The sequence below is a fragment of the Podarcis liolepis genome (assembly GCF_965112155.1).
Source record: "Podarcis liolepis genome assembly, chromosome: 5".
NCBI lineage: Eukaryota > Metazoa > Chordata > Lepidosauria > Squamata > Lacertidae > Podarcis > Podarcis liolepis.
Genome location: NC_139556.1, coordinates 32340923 through 32360723, shown reverse-complemented (window position 1 = coordinate 32360723; position 19801 = coordinate 32340923). Strand labels below are relative to the sequence as shown.

The 19801-nt window shown below is 39.8% G+C and overlaps 1 protein-coding gene across 3 annotated transcripts; it reads right to left on the bottom strand.

The window, feature by feature from the left end:
* Nucleotides 1–992: 992 nt before the first annotated feature.
* VPS26A (VPS26 retromer complex component A) lies at nucleotides 993–18509 on the bottom strand. Of its 3 annotated transcripts, none has more exons than XM_083503224.1 (9): nucleotides 18196–18509; nucleotides 12271–12420; nucleotides 10025–10100; nucleotides 8116–8272; nucleotides 6171–6335; nucleotides 4843–4949; nucleotides 4040–4108; nucleotides 3072–3214; nucleotides 993–2567 (listed from the first exon to the last, which is right to left on the bottom strand). In XM_083503224.1, the coding sequence occupies exons 1-9, from the start codon at nucleotides 18196–18198 to the stop codon at nucleotides 2454–2456; spliced, it is 984 nt and encodes a 327-aa protein (XP_083359350.1). In that variant the 5' UTR covers nucleotides 18199–18509; the 3' UTR covers nucleotides 993–2453. The 3 variants fall into 3 exon arrangements, with proteins under 3 accessions (XP_083359350.1, XP_083359349.1, XP_083359351.1); XM_083503223.1 differs by lacking the exon at nucleotides 18196–18509 and adding an exon at nucleotides 18124–18144; XM_083503225.1 differs by lacking the exon at nucleotides 18196–18509 and adding an exon at nucleotides 17843–17870.
* Between the last annotated feature and the right edge of the window lie 1292 nt (nucleotides 18510–19801).

The window sequence follows — 19801 nt, the reverse complement described above, 5'->3', positions numbered from 1 at the left end:
GGGAAACCCCAGATCACCAGCATTTATAATCAAAACTGTCTGCATAAATAGATGTCGGTCATAAAGAAATCTGCAAATGAATAAAGCTGCAGTAATTACGTTTTTATTGTATATTGGCACGGTCATCCAAGCCTCAGAGTAGATGCATTTGAGGTGTTTTTAAAGTATATATTCAGAGAAGGCCAGAAGGTTTTCATTTATTTCTTAAATTAGTATGCCATATTCTAATTTTAAGGAGTGGGTGGGACCAAGTACTACCTTAAACTAGCCTTAAGATAACAACAAAATGAAGGAGACTGGGCTTTGCACTTCAAAACACTTTATAAATCCATATACAAAAGAAAAGCCCTTATCAATTTCAAGAAGCTGGAACAAAAAAATGGTGTTAGAGAGCAGGACTTCAAACATATTCTTAAGTGTAGTCAAATTAGATTAAAAATCACATAATAAAAAAATTCTGCCACTTATTTTTAATGCATCAACCACATCCTAAGGCAGCATATTCCTTTATAGAGTTGCAAATGATAATGGCTTGGTTTTAGATATGAAAATTGTCTCTATCTAGATAATTAGTCACCATGGCACTAAAAGCTGATCTCCAAAAATACACATCTAACTGAAAGAAATGGATTGGTCCTATGCTGAAATTAATAGGCATGACTAATTGAGGTCCCTTAATTTCAGTACTTCTACGCAGAGTACCACTTAGCTGCCTACAACGCTCTGATCTGTTCAATTCACTTCAACCAAATTTGTAAGAAAAATATCTAAATGAACAGGTTCAAAGGGAAAGTATGCCACCCATTGAGAATCCCAGTTTTGTTTTGGTAGTCCGTGATCACTAAAACTTGAGATGAACTAGAATTTCTTCCACCCCAACAATGCATTAAATGCTATTTAAGAACATCCCAAGTCTAACTTTAAGATACTCAATAATTCTATAAGTGAAACTCACTACAGCACAATGTAAAATTGAAGACACAATCTAGGTATTTTAGTGAGAATACAGCTATTTTTAATAATTCAAAGAGCAGTTTATTATGTCTATTATACATAGTTGCACAATTTGAGGCTGGTTAAATACAATCAGTTTTCAAAAATTTATTGGAATAGTTTCCAGATTACAACATGCAAGTGTCCATGAAAATATTTGGCATTTTTTGTTTGAAATTCTGAATAGGCACTTACATGAGGGAGTTAAGTTCTCTCAGTCATAGGCATCCATGCTAAAGAGAAATATCCCAGCACGCAGCATCTTTGACTGCTTTATCAAAGTGCCATGGTAGTAAAACAGTTCTTACAGAAGTATAATTTGAGAATTTCACTTACTCATAAAGTAAGGTAACCAATAACACTTGCAGTGAAGTTTAGAAACATTCTTGGTAGATAGGCCAAGTGAACTACAAATATGAGTAGCCATCTAATTCAGCAGGTTCCATATTGTGACCATAGTTAAACTCAGTTTCTGAAAACTACATGCTTTATTGTGGGTAGATGGAGGCTAACAAGGGTTGTCCAAAGACTAAGTTCACTAAAGTTAAAAATGACTGGGTGTTTTGCTAAACAGAATTCCAAAGCCTACTTAGAATTCAATTTGGTTTACATACACAGACCTTCCTACAAGCCAATGTTTGAGGTGGTAAGATGAAGTGTGCATTTTAATGCAAAGTGATCTGAATTTTGTGCCTATGACCCGAATTCCAAAAGTGTAATCAGTAAAAGCTACATTTTCACACACCTTTGCCACTGAAACACAGCTCAATGGGATAATTCTGTATTTTCGCTTAGGGCATATAAGCCTTCAAGGGCTTTGCAATTTGATAATAGAATCATTAAGATGGAGGTGCCAAGAATTAGAAGAGTCATCACCCCTCTTATAAAGCTAGTATGAGAAAGAAGCTTGCTTTATTATATACATTCCTCAGAAAGAGACAAAGTCTGAAAACTCTGGCATGAGAACTATTCCAAGTGTATGGACAAAATCCCATTATAAACCCTGAATTTGTCATTTTAGAACAATATATTTATTAGTTTCGAAGGATACAGGCAGTAGACGATGAGGAAGGATGTATGATATGACTGTGGTATAGGAAGAGGAAATGCTTTAGTCTACCATCGATATTAAGCAAAACTTAAATGCACCAGCCTACATGCATGGAAAAACATAACTTTTTTAAGCTTTATGCATATATCTGAGTGCATCACACCAGACAAAAAGTAAAATGTGCAGTATAAAATAGCTTAAGAAAGTTCCAGTGTTTGAGAAAGCGCTCATTTTAAATGTATGTACACACTTGAATGTTTACTTAAAGAATGTTTTAGTAGTGTGGGAAATGCAGCACTGTAAGATGAGGAAGACTGCTGAAATGGGTCTTGTGGCCTTCTTCCCTACAGGCTGTTGCCACCTTTAACCTGCTGATCTATCAACAGTTCTTTCACTCCCAACACCCAGTTCACATTTCAGGCTGTTCTGCCGATGCCTGTGGCTCTGGACTTTCAAACCGCTGGTGGAAGTTGGTTCGTTGTTTCCTCAGTTTCTCAGGAGCTTTTCTCCAAAGAATGATCTCCTGTTTAAGGTGGAAGAAAATGTACAGTTTAGAGGCTTCATATTTTAAACATATTGATGTCGCAGATAGAAGCATCTCTCCTAGAACACTCGCGTGCGCCCCTTAGCATTTCCATATAAACTTCTGAAAAAACCTAGATACTGAAAGCCACAATCCTTTTCAGAAAGTTGTGCTGAAGCATGGAGTGGTGCCCATGTTGTGCAGCTCTCTTCATGAGGTCTCCTTTGCTCCCACTCTAGACAGTTTGGCAGCACATAAAAACATTGTTTCATAAAGCCTTCCCTTAAGCAGGTAATGGGAGATAAGATTTTTATTAGCATTGTTCTGCTTTTATTACTGATGTTTTAATGGACTGCATTTTTCTGCTTAAGTATCCCAATTATTGCTTTATTGGGTGCTGGCTTTAGTACTTTGAAAGTTGCCCTGAATATTTTCTAACAGAAAAGGCAACACAAATAAATAATAATCCACCTCATTACAATACTTCAGTGCACAATGTCATACCTGTTGCTTGAAGTACCTTCTGTCCTCTTCATCAACTAATACTAGGTTCAAGAAGTATCTTACTGAAAACTTTTTATTCACATCCCTCATTGTAGGAGTAGGATCATAGCCCGCCAAGAAGAGTCTTATAGGAATAGATTCACCTTAGATAAAAAGAAGTTGTGATTAGTTTTGCTTCCTTCCTCAACATTTAAAGGATTAGAATAGTTCCTGACAGTGAATAATCTGGAGTCACAGGGAATGGCATGACATCAATTTAAAAAGAAGGGGGCTGGGAATTTCTTCTTAAGCAAGTCACACCAAATCTCAACATGCCTTTTAATCTGGGCGGGAGTAGCCTCTAAAAAGGAAAACAGCTATATATTTAAATGTGAACATGGCTCTGCATCCATTTCTGTCATCCAATCAAGCTGGGGAGCACAATTCAGAACAGACAAAGAGCAAAGCTGAAATATGAATTTGTTATCACAACATGCAGGGTAATTAATAGATGGCTTGAAAGGGACAAGCCAATTGCTATTGAATATCAATTGCTGGTTAACAGCAGCAGAAAATAAGCATCTGGTTGACTGCTGTGGGAGAGAGGATGCTGCACTAGACTAGTCCAATCCAGTAGAGCTCTTCCATGTTTTCCCTACTCTTTTTCTTGACTGTTAAGAACACAAGAAAAAGTAATGATAGACCTGGCACAAACCAGAAATCAGTTTTCTAATTTATGAAAGCAACTAATACTATCAATTGGTATTAAGGAGTGAAGGCCCCAGATTAGGAGCCCCTTATTCATTTAAGGCACTTAAATGATGCATAAGGCAAAATTGGTATTTAGTGCTTTAGATTTTCTTTTTGTACCAGTCTAGGCTTCAAGATAATTTTTATGTACTCCATAATAGGATTAACACTCAATTTAGAGAAACAACCTATATTTTAACATAAAAATGCTTTGACAATGTTAACAAACACCAACTCACCTTTAACTGGTGCACCATCCATTATTTCATACTTTGCAATAGTCTCTGTCTCTGTCGTGGTACTAGGTCCTGGTTAAACAATGATATTTTTTAAAAAGTCCTTTAATTCAATTTTGCATATTTAGTTGAATACATTTATTTATTTCTATGGACTAAAGCCCCTTAGAAGTTATACCTTATCAGATCACGAATAGGTATTGAATTACACGGGTAATCAGAAAATATCACTACTTCTCAGCTCTTCAAGACACAGCTCCTCTTAGTAATATCCAATATTTGTACTTCCCCAGCTCAGTCCAATACAACAGAACCTCAGAGGAATTATGAGCCCTGATTACAGCTGTTAATCAGGACCAACAACATGGTTGGTTAGTCAAAGTAAACAACTGTCACCCAAGTCTTAAATCTGAACAGGTTACCCCAGTTTAATGTGAATCATATGTGCCACTTGGAGCCTACCCACCATGCCAATTCTGAAATATTACTACATTTAGAAGTGCAAAGCAATTTTACAAGAAGGTCTTTCAAGTTGAAAAGTAGCTGAACAGAATGCCTGATTGCCATGTATATTGCTAAATACAGTTGAAGGCAGAGGTTTCAGGAACCTATTCACTGTGAAGCATAAACTAGTTACCTGCAAACCAGTATTGGTCACTATGTACAGCTAAAAGAAGCTAACTAGCTACACATACATATGCAAAATATAACAGCCTATTATAAATTGGAAATATCAGAAAAGATAGTTCTAGAACACATCAAATTAAAAGTAAAAATATTAATGACAGTTTCAAAATTCATCTTACCAATTCCAGTAATCTCTTTTTTGATCAGCTGTAATTCCATATGCTGAATTTTTATTCTTACTAAGAGAAAGTAAATTTTTCCAACAATCACATCCTTTAGATGATACCTTACAGAAACAAAGGAAGGGGGCTTGTAAACTGCAGAATTTAACATTTTTAAACTAGTTTACAGCATTTTACAATGCTTTTGTGTATTCATATTGCTGAAAAAGGATAAGAAAACAGAACTATCTATATTGAACAGGGTTACTCATTTTACCAAAGAGCAGACCCACACTCAAGTTTGTAGCTGCTACTCAGTTTTATTCCTCTATCAGGCAGCATGTTTTCAGAAGCCACTTTAAAGCCCAATGAACAGAAAGTGCTAGTAGTAGTAGAGACTGTTACAAGTTATCACAATATGCACTGAAGGTAAGTTGAGATTTCAAAATGTTGATGCCATAACAAATCAGATTGCAAAAATGATCTCTTCTCTGTTGCTTAGGCAGTTAGTGCTAAAGAGCCCCATGCTAACAGAAGACATAGGTCTGGTCTAAGCATTTAAAAAAATTGTATCCTACTTTTGCATCGTGTAAAATTGGATCCAGACTAAGCTATTTGCACTTAGGTCCACTGCAATCAATGTGAAAAGTCAGTAATGTCTAACTTTTAGATAAGTACAACTTACTTAGTTTGAATCCCACTCATAGTAACAGAACACTCAATTGGTATACAATGAGCACATTTTTTTAAAAATAGCAAAATTAAAAGAAACACAGAAAAACAGCCACCAGCAAAACAGTTTTAAAGGAGGCAAGACTAAGAAATCATCATAAGCCACCAAAGCAGAATAGTTTTCACCTGCTTTCTGAATGCCATCAAGGAGGCACCAGTTGGACTCCCAGAGAAAGGAGTTCCAAAGTTTGGGTAGAGTTCTCAAAAAGGACCTTTTATGTATACCCAACAGCTCAATCTTAAACACTGATGGGACATAGAGCAGCGTCTCCTCCAACTACTTGAGCTCACAAACAGACTGGGTGTCAGTGGAGCCAATATGGTACAGTAATCAAAATCACAGTACAGTACCAGTAGCTGATATAGTAATCATAATTCTAGCTGCAGCATTTTGTATCAGATGAAGTTTCCATGTGGGCAGTTGGTTCAAGAACAGAGTAATATAATGCTCTTGAACTGTAACAACTTTGGAAGGTCAGCTTCACCCACCTATAACTATACATGGTCCATTAGCAATCAGTTAATTACTGCTATGTGTTCCACACTTTTAACCTGAAGGAGTTTCCCTGGTTACCCATTTCAAGGTCACACATTCCCTTATTCATAATACATACTTGGATTTGTTGTATTCAAATTCTATATGCAGACAATCTTCAATGCCGACTTCCATTTTAATAGAGTTGTTAACATCTGGGTATGTCGCAAGCTGGTGAACGATAAGGTCATACTCTTTTACCAAGTCTGACAATCTTCTTACTATTGTAACTTTAAGGAAATACCTACAAAACAGGAAATTAGCACAGATTGTATACACAGAATATTTTACATACATGAAGTGGCCAACTTTATCAAATTAGCTAACATCAGAAATAGACTATATTGAGATTCATAAACTGCATTAGCAGTTAAATCTGAATTAAAACAATCTGCTCACAATTCTAATTCCTTTTGTTGCAAGGCCAAAATGAGAATTTAATAAGAGCGTTCCCTAAAGCAAGAGAGAAGGTGATTCCAACTTTTATTAGCACAATGGGTTGGAACCAGACATGCCTGCAGCAGAACTCTAAAGCTTCAGCAGGTAGAAGAGAAAAGGCAATTCATTCCCACTTCCCTGCAGCTCTCCATGAAGATTGGCTTGAGAGGACTGAAGGTCCTTTTGGTACAGCATGGGAGATGTGGTGGGATGCTGCAGAGGAAATCTACTCCTTCAATCTAGCATGAGTCTCTGCTGAACCAAAATCCCTTCTGCAAACTGAAAGGATTCAATCCAGTATTTCTTTACAGCTCTATAAACAGGATGGAATGTATTTTGAGGACCCACTTACATTTAAATTTAAGGTTTACATATTATTTTTAAGGCAGGCACATCCAAATTCACGCCTTTTGTGTTTCAGATTGCTTGCTAAAGCTTTTTTTACCATTTCCATATAGTTTCCTGTTATCATTATTATAATCATATTTATTATATGGCTAATTACTTTTTCTATGTAGAAATTTTTCTTTCTTTCATTTTATTGCAACTTGTTTTCATTTTTGTATTTCTTAAAATTAACAATGCTGTAATCAAGTATTTTAATAATGACTAAAGAACAGAAATTCAGAGTCTTCCATCACTGCATGCCTTTTGGCTCAAATACCTTCCAATTATCTCTCAAAAGCTGCATATTAATCTATGTAACTAAGGGCAACATCCAACATAACATTAGTGGAATAAGTTTGAGAATTAACATTGTTCTGCAAGCAGTAGTGCAAAAGCTTAGTTGTCACTGAGAAGTTCTGCAACTTGTTTCACAAGCATAATTCTCTCACTGGATTCAGCTGCTGTGCTACACTCAAAACAAGGCTCTGGCTAGCAAAACAGCTGTTGTAAAAGTGGCCTGCCACAATCAGATATTACTCTAAACAACTTAAAATGATTTGAGCAAAATGATTTTGTTAGAAGAAATTATTCTAAGAAAGTGATACAAGTTTCTTAGTATAGAGTGACATTTGATAGACAAGACTGCTCACTTTGTCTTTGGAGCACAGGTTGCATAAAATCTCAGCTTTGGAGACTTCTCAGATGAATAGCCTACCAGCCTGCAGGGGCATATAGGGAGTTTGATTCATAATACATTTTATCTAGATTCTGAAGGCCAGAAAAGAAAAAAATTCCATCAAAGCCATCAGATCAGAGAGAAAAAGGATCCATATGGGTTAGATTCAAAAGTACGCTTCCATTAATGGAAACAGCTCTTTCAGCAATGTAACAGCTTTCAATTCAGCAAAGGTTCCTACACATGGAAACGAAGGGAGGTGACTTTCTCAGATACCATTTCCCCCTTATAACCCTCATACCACCTTCCTTCAAGGGGTGAGAGAGGCTGCAGGGGGGATTTGGCAAAAGAACCCCTTCCCTCTTTGTGGATGTCTCTGCTAGATCAAAATTCCTTCCACAAACAGATGGGCCCTTTTGATGCAACCAATTTATAATATATTTTTACACATACCTATATAATGCTATAAGTTAGAAACTATTATAATCATAACTGCAGAAATAGTACTTTTCAGTTTCCATACCTCAATCTGACATTGGCACCGATGTAGGATTCATATGGCTTCTCAACTTGCATAAACTCAAAGTCATAACTTCTACTTTGTGTTAATTCACCAGGTAAGGCCAGTTCTTTCACTAGGTTTACAAATTCATGAGTATTGCTCTTGTCACTGAAAAGCTCTAAGAAAGTAATGAATAGAATCAGAGAGGAAATGTAACAGAAGCTTTCCTTAAGGAGTATACAATGGCTTGACACTTGGGACTGCTGCAAGTGTCAAAGAAGAAAAGAAGAAAATAAATAGAAAGATATTAAAATATTGGCATTATTTCTATCTCCATTTAATCATGTGAATTCAAAAAAATATTTTTTTTATTTTACAGTGTGGTCGAATTCAGAACTCCTTCAGTATGTCAGTTGTATTGCACAGATCCTCCATACAAGTACAAAATACAACTGTTTTGTTAATTATACTTCAGAACAGCCCACCATTGTTTAATATCAACAGTCAGTTTGACAAACAAGCAAATGACTTGCTGGAGTAAATTCAATAACTTAAAAGGTAGGCTAGTAGAATGTTTTCCAAAATGTGTCATTTTATTTTATATTCTCATATTATAAGCAGAGAGAGAATTTACTGAACAAATTTTACTGAACAATTTTACTGAACAAATTTTGGTTTATGAAACAGAATATACAAACTTTAAGAAAAAGCTCTTCAAGAAAAAACAAAAGCAGAACATACAAAGATGTGGCCTCAATAAATTATGTCATCTTTACTTGTTGCATCTTAATCTTCAAGATCCACATATGATCTAGCTAGAATATAGTTACTATTTTTAAGATGCATGCTGTTTGTGTAACTGTTGCTTGGCAACATATCACAGATACAATTTATTTGAATCACAGACAGCAAACATTATTTACTTCAAAACAAACATCTTCGGGATACTTGTTATACAACCAGTGTTGGAAACTCAGATATATAAGCTAGGCACCAAATGGCTCCTTAGCCAATGTTATAGTCGCCAAAACAGAATGGTTGCCATTTTGGGGCAAGATGGCTCTTAAGTCTTATTCTTCAAATGATGGACTGACTGTGATTGATTCTCAGTTAAACATCTGCCTAGTTCAGATGACAACCTTGAGCTAGGTTAAGAGCTTTGAGAGGTTAAAGCAGAAATGTCACTTGACCCAGGGACAGTCCACACATATATACTGGCCTATTCTGAGCTTTTTTTCTTAATGGTGACATGGACCATTCATAAAGCAACCATATTCTTCACAACTGTGAGCAGGGCAGTGGGATGGGGTAAGTGAAGACAAGCAACAATTCACTATAATGTTGTTCACCACTCCTGCTCAGACTGCATAGAAATAAAATTTTGGCTCCTGGTTGTGCAGATAAAAATTAACTGATAGAATTCTACAGGATGTGGTAATAATGTGTGAAAACAGTTCAGATACAATGATCCCCAGAATGTGCCTCCAAATGGTGGAGATGTCAGGTGACATCCTGGTGCCCAGGTCAAAAGCCTGGTGCAAAATGAGCCTGGCTAATTTTGAACACTGTATTCAACTACCAAGAGACCAGTCCAGATTACGATTCCTATATCAGGGTTATGAGCACTCAAAGTAGTAGATAGGTAGCCGTGTTGGTCTGCCATAGTCAAAATAAAAAAATTCCTTCCAGTAGCACCTTAAAGACCAACTAAGTTAGTTCTTGGTATGAGCTTTCGTGTGCATGCACACTTCTTCAGATACACTGAATACACAGATACACAGATACACAGTGTATCTGAAGAAGTGTGCATGCACACGAAAGCTCATACCAAGAACTAACTTAGTTGGTCTTTAAGGTGCTACTGGAAGGAATTTTTTTATTATGAGCACTCAAAGTTATCCATACCAAATGGTAATTCTAAGAGACTCACCAATTTGTCCTACAAATTCAATTCTAATTCCTTGATGCTCTAGCCTCTTTCCAAGTTGTTTAAAGACTATGTTTACCTGAAAAAGTCAAAACAGCAATGAAAAGGTGTAAGTGTAATGATCCATTTGTACAAAAACTTATTTTAGATCATTTAAACCACATATATATCCCACCTTTCCACTGCATTTGCAAAACTAAGTGCAATGTAGAACAATAAAAAATAATCAGTAACAAAATAAAACAACGGTTAAAAACAGATAGGTGCAGTTGATAAAAACAGTATTTTTCAAAAGGAAGTGTAGTTCTGGTTCTTTGCCCCTTTTCCAGCCCTGTGTTACAATGCTGGACTACATGGCATTTTCATTCCTTCTTCCAACTCTTATTTACTGAATTTTCAAAGCAAAAGTGGTTAAAACTTGCTAGATGCCACTGGCACTCCCTGCGCCCTGCCAGTTCCTCCTTATGCAATTATTTACAACACTTAAAAAAAATGGGACTGTGGGAAGAGAAACTGGTGAAGCAGCTGTTTAGCAATGGGTGAAAGTAGTTCATTAAATGTCAGAAGCAGGAAAAGACAAGTTTTAAAGCAAAGAATGGAGATAAATATGGCACCATTCCAGCATTCTAAAGGGGCAATGAACAGCGGAAGGTTAGAAGAATAGAGGCACTGGATCTGGCCATGTGCAATGTGCCCAGACACTGCCCTTTTCCATTTTATAAGTAAGAGAATTCCAATAGAATATTCTATGTAGAAGATGGGGCAGGTTCAGGCTTTACAAATACTTCTTCTGCACATCAGAACCCCTACTGTGGGTCTGGATTGCACCAAAACTTTCTAATCATTTGCCAGAATTGAAGGCATTGTGTTAAAGGCAAATTCAAAACCATCACAACAGGGGAAGTATTTTTGGACTCAATATATTCTTATAAAGGGTTTAAGAAAAATTGTAGAAGATAAAACTATCCTTGGCAACTTTAAAGGTAAAGGGACCCCTGACAGTTAGGTCCTGTTGTGGACGACTCTGGGCTTGCAGTGCTCATCTCGCTTTACTGGCCAAGGGAGCCGGCGTTTGTCCACAGATAGCTTCCAGGTCATGTGGCCAGCATGACCAAGCCGCTTCTGGCGAATCAGAGCAGCGCACGGAAACACCGTTTACCTTCCTGCCAGAGCGGTACCTATTTATCTACTTGCACTTGACGTGCTTTTGAACTGCTAGGTTGGCAGGAGCAGGGACCGAGCAATGGGAGCTCACCCCGTCGCGGGGATTCAAACTGCTGACCTTCTGATTGGCAGGCCCTAGGCTCTGTGGTTTAGACCACAACACTACCTGTGTCCCATCCTTGGCAACTTTACATGATGGTTATATATGACCTCTAGCATAAGACACTTTGGGTTGTATCCAGTGTTAGACTAGACAAGACCAACTTATGTCCATTAATTTCAGTGAGTCTACTCTGAATAAAACAGTTCAACACAACCGTGCCACAGAATGCTGGACTAGACAGGCCTTTGGCCTAATCCTAGAAGGCTCTTCTTAGAACATTAGGCAGAGATAACAGGAGTTGTAGTCCAGCAACATCTGGAGAACTATAAGTTCCCCTGTATAACATTTGTGAAAACAGAACACCTTAAATATGACCCAAGTGCAGCAACATTTGCTTGTATTATTACTTGAACCTTTAGAATATATTATTTTCTTCCATTCTTTCAATATCAAATTGAGAAGCAAAAAAGTGGTGTTGAAACCAAGCTCCACAGAAGACAAGTTTGTGAACTAGAAGATGTAGATATAGAGTAGTTTTAGGCATGGGGGGGAATCTGTATGAAGAGAAACCACTTATAAAAATAAGAATGTCAACAACTTAAATATTTGGATAGTTAATCTAACATATTTTAAATTTGCATAAAACCCACAAATTATCAGTTAACACCATAGATCATTAATGTGACATTATCAAATATTTGTGCAATAAAAATTAATGAGGATGACTGTATTATCTCCTGTGCCAACACTGAAAGAAGTTCCTCCGCAACAAAATTAATGTGTTGGTCCTTCCTTGACATATACATATTGACTTGATAACATCAACAATAACAATTTGTTTACTACCAAACCTCAATATGACATATACACTAGAACCTAGATTCTATTATGAGATTATCTGGAACAGCTATATCATTAAGAACTGTTTCTGTCCTATATCTTACATATAGTACAAACTTCTTTTTTTTTAATAAAAAATTACCTTTCCTGAAACCGATTCTCCATCATAGAAAAGATAATGTTTTTCTATTTTACCATCTTCTGTTTTTATTTCAGCTGTTTTTCGTGATTCTGCGTCATTAAGAACAACATCAATCTCACAAATGGGACCAAACAAGCCTCCCAGAAAACTCTGCAAGAAAAAGCAAATTCACTTAGTCTTAGATAAAATAAACAGCAACTTTATCAAGTTCAATATAGCAGCCACAAAGTGTAGCTAAATAATGAAGAAAAAGTTCTATAGCTCTTGTTTTAATTGCTCTTTTAAACATATATAAAAAAATTAATTCTACCAAAAATTTCAGCTGTAGAAACTGAACTGGTGTGAGATAGCAACAGAACACGGTTATGAATTGTTGCATTTGTGGAAAAGCAAGCATCATGCTAGAACAGAAATACAGGTTCACCATGTCTTATGTGCCAGTGTAGCCCCCCCCCCCCACCACACATGCTACCCCATAACAATTATAAATCAAAATATTTTAAGGGTGAAGTGACAGATAACTAATTTAAGCAACTTAAAACAATTCTTGCATATATGTTTCTGCATTGATGGAAGGGGAAAATACTACAAAATACATTAAAACTACATTACAGAAATCTAATCAGCAACTAGTTTTGTCTGAGGGCCACTTGAACAAAATGGGGAAATGACAGGCTAAGGCCCATGCCCTAAACCTCCAAATAGTTTGAAGCCTAGTCCCATTGCTGCAGATGCTGCTCATCTATCTTTTGTGTCTCATCTAAGAAAAGCACCACTACTCAGGGAAAGATTAGACCAAGCACGTCCAACTTCCATCAACCAGAAACCCATGATCGACCATGATCGCCCACCCCACGAGCGACCGGTTGGACATGCCTGGATCAGACTATTAGAAATAGTGGTTTCGGGTATCCAAAGAACATTTAAAAAGTGCTTGATGCATTTCAGTTGCTAATGAATTGTCCGGAGACTATGGGTGGCATTCAACCAAGTTTTACTCAGAGCAGACCCACTGAAATTAATGGATCACATATTTCTTAACTTCAATGGGCCTACTCCGAGTAGACGTTAGCTACTCTCTGTCTACCAGGCGCAGGAAACCTTTAGCCTGTCAGATGTTGTTGAACTACAACTTCCAGCATCCCTAGTCATCAACATGCTTGTTGAATCTGATGGGAACTTAAGTACAGCAGGGGCAAAAGGTTCCCAGTCCCCACACCTGGGCTATACTTGAAGTACTTAAAAGGCCTGATTCAGCTGAAAGCCCTCTGTCCCATTCCTTAACTGATCCCTTTTGTCCTATTTCCTTCTTTCAGGAATCAGCAGGACTCTTTAATTTGGCCCCAAAGCAAACAGGGAAGGAGAGTGGGCCAGGAGACTTGTGGAGGAACAGAAGCAAAACAGACCACCTGTATCCTGTCTCGGTGCCTCAAAGCATTGTAAAAAAAGAAAACCTAGATGGCATTCAATTCTTGCTAATAAGCAAACACCAAGCTATCCAAACAATATGCACAATGGAAGTCCAGACTTCAAAGGAGCTCTACAAGAATTTAATAAGCCACCATTAAAGGCAAAACAAACTGAACTTTCTGATTGAATTGGAAAACATTGTTGAGTGCCTTAACACACTACATAACTGATCTACAATAAAAGGAATTAATTTAGCGGGGGGGGGGGGACCTTCAAATCCTAAAATGAGTGTGTTTGCAACACACTGTTGTTATATTTGCACACACATGAATACTTTAAATCTAACTACAATTTGTTTATCCTGTCTTGCTTTGGAACACAGAGGCCATTCAGCTTGTACAGCAGTGTTCAAAATTAGCCAGGCACTGAACATGATGTGGTTAATCACAAAGCATAGTTTGTCACTTTAGACAAGATGGCAAATTTGTCATATACCAAGAGGAAGGGGATCACAGCAGGTGCTGGGAGGAAGAAACATGTAAGCCCAAGGGTCCTAGGAGGCTCATTCCTGTTAATAGCAAACCTTAGCATTAAATCTGAGCCATCTCAATGACTGTCAGCTGAATATGAACAAGGCCCCCAGAATAAAGGCTGTATTTGAAGAGTTATTCAGACATCTATCTGTATGGGCTCTTGGCACACTCGTAAGCGTGCACAACACATTATTGATGTTGCGGTCATCAAGTGATGAGCATATATGGTAAATGTCTCCTCAGTATTTCAACATCTAGAGGTACTGGTAGTATCTGCCACCCATCCAAGAATTAATTTATTAATATAAGTAGGCTAGTAAAGCAAAGGCAAATTAGCATTGTCAACCTTTGGGTCTGACAGACTTCATTTGCCTTTAACAGCTGCATGAAAAGCAGAAGTTCATCATGTGGGGCCGGGAGGGAGGGAGTTACATTGGTTTGGCATGTCATGGGGTTTAAATTCACAGCAGCTCGTCCAGACCAAGTGTTACTAATGGTAGCCAGCCATGCCTGAAAGTTATTTTATGACCTACAAACTACACCAAAGATTTCTACAGTTTATGAAGACTGAGGAAATCCCTGTATATAATTCTTGTAGGCACTGTCACACCATCTTAAAATATCAGAGTAAATGACTCAGGGTGCTTCCAGAGTGGAGTTTATTCTGGAGTAGGTGTTGTTCATGGATGCAAGATTTGACAGCATCCACAAGACATCTGTATCATAATACAAGACTTTTTAATCCGTTTAATCTGAATTTCACCTTACTATGCAAAGAAAAGAAAGTAAAAACAACCTATTATACAGCTACAGGCACGCCTGGTGCAGACGCTTATTACCATGTTGTTTTTTTGGTAAGCAGTTTGTCATATGTGTTGTGACGTTTTGATGAGTGGTCTCTACTGCCACCCCTACTTCCATTTTTTCTCAACTGCACACAGCCTAGTCACTTTGTTTCTGGCGACCCAAACAATCTCAGCCTATTTACCTATTTCCACCAACTGCCATACACTGAACACCTTCAAATTTCAGCCAACCAGTTCAGAGATGGTAGACATCTTCACAGAGTATATGTAGGGTATATCTTAGAGACAAACTGTAGTACATGCATTGAGACTTTAAAAAAATAGAGGTCTTATGCAATACCTTTCTTGCACAAGACCTTCCCACTTTCCTCTGTGGTCTTGCACAAGGCTTATTATATTTTTTTAAAAAAATTATGGAAATGAGTCACCCTGTAGAATCAAAAGTCTCCATTTTACACGTCATAAAACATGATAACTAAGGGTTTTTAAGTTTGCTTTTGTGAATTTACAAGTGGGGGCATTAAAGGTGTGTACCCAGGTACAGAAATACTTGTGCATCTATTTAAAACTGGAAAAGGTAGAAGAGCAAAGCAGTACTAATACAGCGGAGGAACAAGAAAACACAGCAGGGAAATATTCTGGCACCAACACCCACTAGTACTGATGGGGGAAAACATAATGCCTATGAAAATATGTGTCAACACTCATACCAATCATGCTCACAGAAAAACCAGATCTGAATGACCCATTTGCAATATTAAGCCACTGCCTGAAAGCTCACTAATACCCCCATAGGCTTTTTACAGACATAAGTCACTTCTAATCAATTGACCTTAAGGATTCATATAAATATTATTTTGCTAGTGACTCGAGTATATTGCCCGAACAATTTACATTTTATTACATGAGTGTAAGACCACATGCAGATTCTTTAAGGCATTGTTATGGATGTATATGTAATAAAGAAGGTCTTAAACAAGTTCTAGAATTCCTAGGGATTCTATATAGTATACCCAACCTGTTCCATTAAGCTACTTATCTATCAGTACACACCTGGATGGAATCACTAAACAAGGTGCACCCTGCCAATATTTTAAAAAATGTGAAATGAAATGACTAGCAATTTGGAAAGTACCCTTGAGGTAATCTAATCCAACCCCCTCTCTGCCCAGTGCAAGGAGTAACTACAGGATTTCTACCTCTGGCAAAGGAGGGCCCATCATCACCTCCTCAGGTGGTCTATTCCACTGTCAAATGGTACTTAGCATTACGAATGTTCTCCTTAAACCTAGCTGAAATCTGCTTCCCTGCACTTTCCACCCACTGGTTCTAGTCCTGCCCTTTGGAGAAACAAAAAACAAGCCTGCTCCATCTTCTTCATTAAACCTGTTAGAAATCTGAAGACCACTCTCATGTCTCCCTTTAATCTTTTGGCGAGCCAAACATAGGCTCGCTGTGGTCTAAACCACTGAGCCTCTTGGTCTTGGCGATTGGAAGGTTCAAATCCTCACGACGGAGTGAGCGCCCGTTGCTCTGTCCCAGCTCCTGCCAACCTAGCAGTTCAAAAGCACGCCAGTGCAAGTAGATAAATAGGTACTGCTGTGGCAAGAAGGTAAACAGAGTTTCCATGCGTTCTGGCTTCTGTCACGGTGTTCCACTGCACCAGAAGCTGTTTAGTCATGCTGGTGACATGACCTGGAAACCTGTCTTGAGGACAAATACAGGCTCCCCCGAACTGAAAGCAAGATGAGCGCTGCAACCCCATAGTCGCCTTTTACTGGACTGCACCGTCCGGGGGTCCTTTACCTTTTCATTCAACTATTCCTCAGAGAACTTTGTTTCAACAACTCTCACCTTCTCAGATGCCCTCCTGCTGAACAGACTCTTGGGCTGGGGTATTGTCCAAGCGGAGGTTACTGCTGTTGTTTGTTTGTTTGTTGTATCTTTATTTTATATTTTGTTGTGACTTATGTGGAAATGGTTCAGTTTGGTTTTGCATTTTTTAATCAGATCAGATCCCAGCCTTGCAAAGAGCTACAGGGCAGACCCAGGGAGGTTGACATGAGCAGTATTCCCCCCCCCCCAAAACAAACAGCGGCCTGAGAGAATTGGGATAGTGCCTGCTACACCTTTCCTAGGGTTGCTTCAGGAATACCTGTGTGCCCTGAGGGAGGGTAGGTGGCCAGGGAGCTTGTGCTACCAACTCCCAGTCGGCCTGAAAGGGCTCTATCAACTCTTCATTTTATATTATAGTATTTTAAATTTGTAAACCACTTCAAGTGTCTTGGCAGAAATGCAGGACATAAAGCCAAAAAAAAAAAAACAATCAGCAAAGAAGCATTCACAGTCCAATCCTTACAACCTGCTCCCAGTTCTCCTTCTTGGGTTCCCTATACACCTTTCATCCCTGCTGGTAATTACTAACAGCATTCTTAAAATTAAACCTTACAACTACAACAACCCAATTAGGCTGGTTAGGTTTTGCATGCCAGTGCTGCTGGGCAACACGTGAAGTAACAGCGCACTGTAAGTAAATGTGTGGTGCGGGTCGCCTCTCCCTACGCGAAGAGGTGCGTAAATCCCCCGAGAATATAAACCCGCAGACACGTTTACGCCCCCACCCCACATTTCCTCCTCTTAGAAGCCAAACCCGGGACTGCCACCAGAGACAGCCCAGGTGACTCTGACGTGTCCCGCACTCCACGAAAATCTCAGCCACTTCCCTCCCCCCTCCACCCCGCCCTGCTCGCTTAGCCCGCCGTGAGAAACCTAGACCCTCATCTTCCCGGGGCACCGGCGGCAAGAACGCCCCTCCCCGCGTACTTTGCCTTCTCCTCAAGAAGCAGCGGAACACACGCCGCCCGCGTCACCCAGAAAGGCGGGGTGGAGCGCGTGGTGGAAGCGGGGCGGCGGCATCGAATGGAAGCCCCTCGCGCCGAGAGTGCCGTATCCATGGGAACGGCCAACGGCTCGCCCGGCCTCCCTCGCCTCAAAAGCCCCCCAAGGCCCAACCCGCCTCACAAGGAGAAGGAAGGAGGAAGCCGCCGCCTCCGCCGCTCATACTACAACGGTCCTGCAGGCCTCGGACAGGCGAGGCGACGCACCGCCATGAACAGCCCCGCTTCTCTCCACCCCGCACGCCGCCGCCGCCGGGAGCCCGGCAGCCGCTCACTTACCATGGTCAGTCGGACTCCGGCCCCCCTCCCCAAGCAACAGTAGCAACCCCGGCCCGCGCCCCTGTCATGTGACCCTTAGAGGCCGCCGTTCGGAACCACGCCCCCAGCACGTGACCAGGCCTCCCTCGGGCGGCGACGGAGAAAGCCGGGCTAGGCGAACGGCGCCGGCAGGCAGGGAGGCAATGGTCGCTAGGGGGCGCTACTTCTCGCAACGAGGCTGAAAACACACACGGAAGCAGAAAGTTTGGTCCCGCCCTCTCCTGACGCTTTCCGTTCTGCAAATGAGCTAACCATGCCGCCCAATCCGAGGCATGTTTATTTGGGAGTGAAAGGCCCGCCGAGTTCAATGGTGCTTTTTCCCAACTACTTTTATAAAGGGTTGTAGCCGCGGGCGTCTTCTCCGTTGCCTGCTTTTTTGTCTGGCACCCCTTGTAGACAGTTTAACAACATAAATAAAATATGTATACCATTAAATATATTTTGGTAGGTGGAAACAATATTATGGCACATGTCAAAAACATACAGTGCACCTCAATTGTACCCAAAAGGAGGGCACTGAGAAATATTACTTACTATGCTTGGGGGAACTTGTGTTTCTTGTTCCTGATCAGAAGGATGCAGCAGATGAAGCCTGGCTGCAATATCCCCGCAGAACATATAAAGAAAATTTAAAACACATGGGTTCCCCCCACATAATCCTGGGAAACGGTAGTTTACAGAGCTGCAATTTCCAGCACGCTTAACAAACTACAGTTCCCAAGATTATTTCAGGGAAGCCATGAGTCCCTGCCTCCCCTCCATTTTTCCTTTCTCCTCTTTACTGAGGCCCTCCACAGAGAAATGTTTGGGGCGGGGAGAAAGTGGGACAAGAGCTATAATGATTCAACTGAGAATGCTAAATAAACCATGGAATATATATTGGCACTTGATGTGTGTGTGTGTGTGTGTGTGTGTTTGTGTGTAATGCACTTGGAGGCAATAGCTGGCTGGAACCCTAAACAGAAGCTGCAGAATGCACTGCAACATTTGGCTGCAGGCCCCATTTGTGATTTACCACAGATGAAGTCCCCACTTTGAAGCTGTTACGGAAAAATCCCGGGCGTGGAGTTCCAAGCCACCCGGTGCGTCGGACTGAGTCCGCGGGTCCTAGCGGAGAAAATAAGCTCAGCCGGAAAAAGGAGCAAGATGCGGAGATCCGAGTTTATTGCGCAACAGGTTCAAGACGAGATTGAACCCCGAGAATGGGGTGACATAAACTTTTAAAAGTTCCCTCCAAGTCCCAGAATACAGTGCACGAAACGTCATGAATACATTATGGGAAGGTTGGGTTTCATGGATTACATCATGAATATTTTACACACGTCATGAATATATTTACAGAGAGGTGGGGTTACACTGATTAGCATTTGAGACAAGGGAGGGGGAATGTGCAGAGTGAGGGATATACATAAGTAAACATTTCTTGAGTACCGGTGGTGGCTAGACAAAGGGACAGTGATATGCATCGTCTGCCACCTGGTATTGCCCGGAGGAAGGGTTAGGCAGGACGATCTGACAGGATTAAGAAGTTCCTGTGTACGTGCCCTGCCGCTTGAGGGATTATGGA